The following is a 499-nucleotide window of genomic DNA, read 5'->3' as shown; positions in this document are numbered from 1 at the left end:
GCCAGCCTCTACCTGGCACCCAGCATCTTCTCCCCAAGCACCATTTGCTCCCTTTCCTCCCCTGCCCAGGCTCCAGGCACCACATCCTTAAGGGCTTCACTGCCCTGCTTCGTACTGTGTCCCCTCGTGATCCCCATGCCACGTGCCCCCGGTGCTCCCCACCCTGGGGCACCCCGCACCGTGCTCCCCCATAGCCCGCAGCCATACCGTGGTGCAGCCCTCGATGAAGGCCAGGCAGTGCTGCTGGAGGTCTGCCTGCCCGTAGGTCACCGCAGCCTGTGGGACAACACAGACACCTGCGAGGGGGTCCGGGGCAGGAGGGACCCCCGCCAAAGCCCTACAGAGACACGGACACTCTCAGGGACCCAGGTGAGGTGAGTATCCCTCTGTGTGGCGGGGAAGGGGCACCAAGGGCCCCTCTTTTCCTGGCCTGCCCCACAGCAAAGGGTTGGTGGCTCTACCCCCGCAACGGTCACGGAGCCCCACTGTCCGCAGGAAG

At 66.1% G+C, this 499-nt stretch overlaps 1 protein-coding gene across 1 annotated transcript in view; it reads right to left on the bottom strand.

The window, feature by feature from the left end:
* BTBD19 (BTB (POZ) domain containing 19) overlaps nt 1-499 on the bottom strand; it is a gene marked incomplete at both ends in the record, with an annotated part of 4386 nt that overhangs the window by 308 nt on the left and 3579 nt on the right. Inside the window, one exon of the mRNA XM_010296422.1 lies at nt 208-276. Within this exon, the coding sequence (XP_010294724.1) occupies nt 208-276 (69 nt within the window). The remainder of the gene's footprint in view (nt 1-207; nt 277-499) is intronic.

The sequence above is a fragment of the Phaethon lepturus genome, unplaced genomic scaffold, assembly GCF_000687285.1.
Source record: "Phaethon lepturus isolate BGI_N335 unplaced genomic scaffold, ASM68728v1 scaffold31701, whole genome shotgun sequence".
Taxonomy (NCBI): Eukaryota; Metazoa; Chordata; class Aves; order Phaethontiformes; family Phaethontidae; genus Phaethon; species Phaethon lepturus.
Note: the sequence above shows the minus strand (reverse complement) of the source record. Positions and strands in the feature narration are given on the sequence as shown.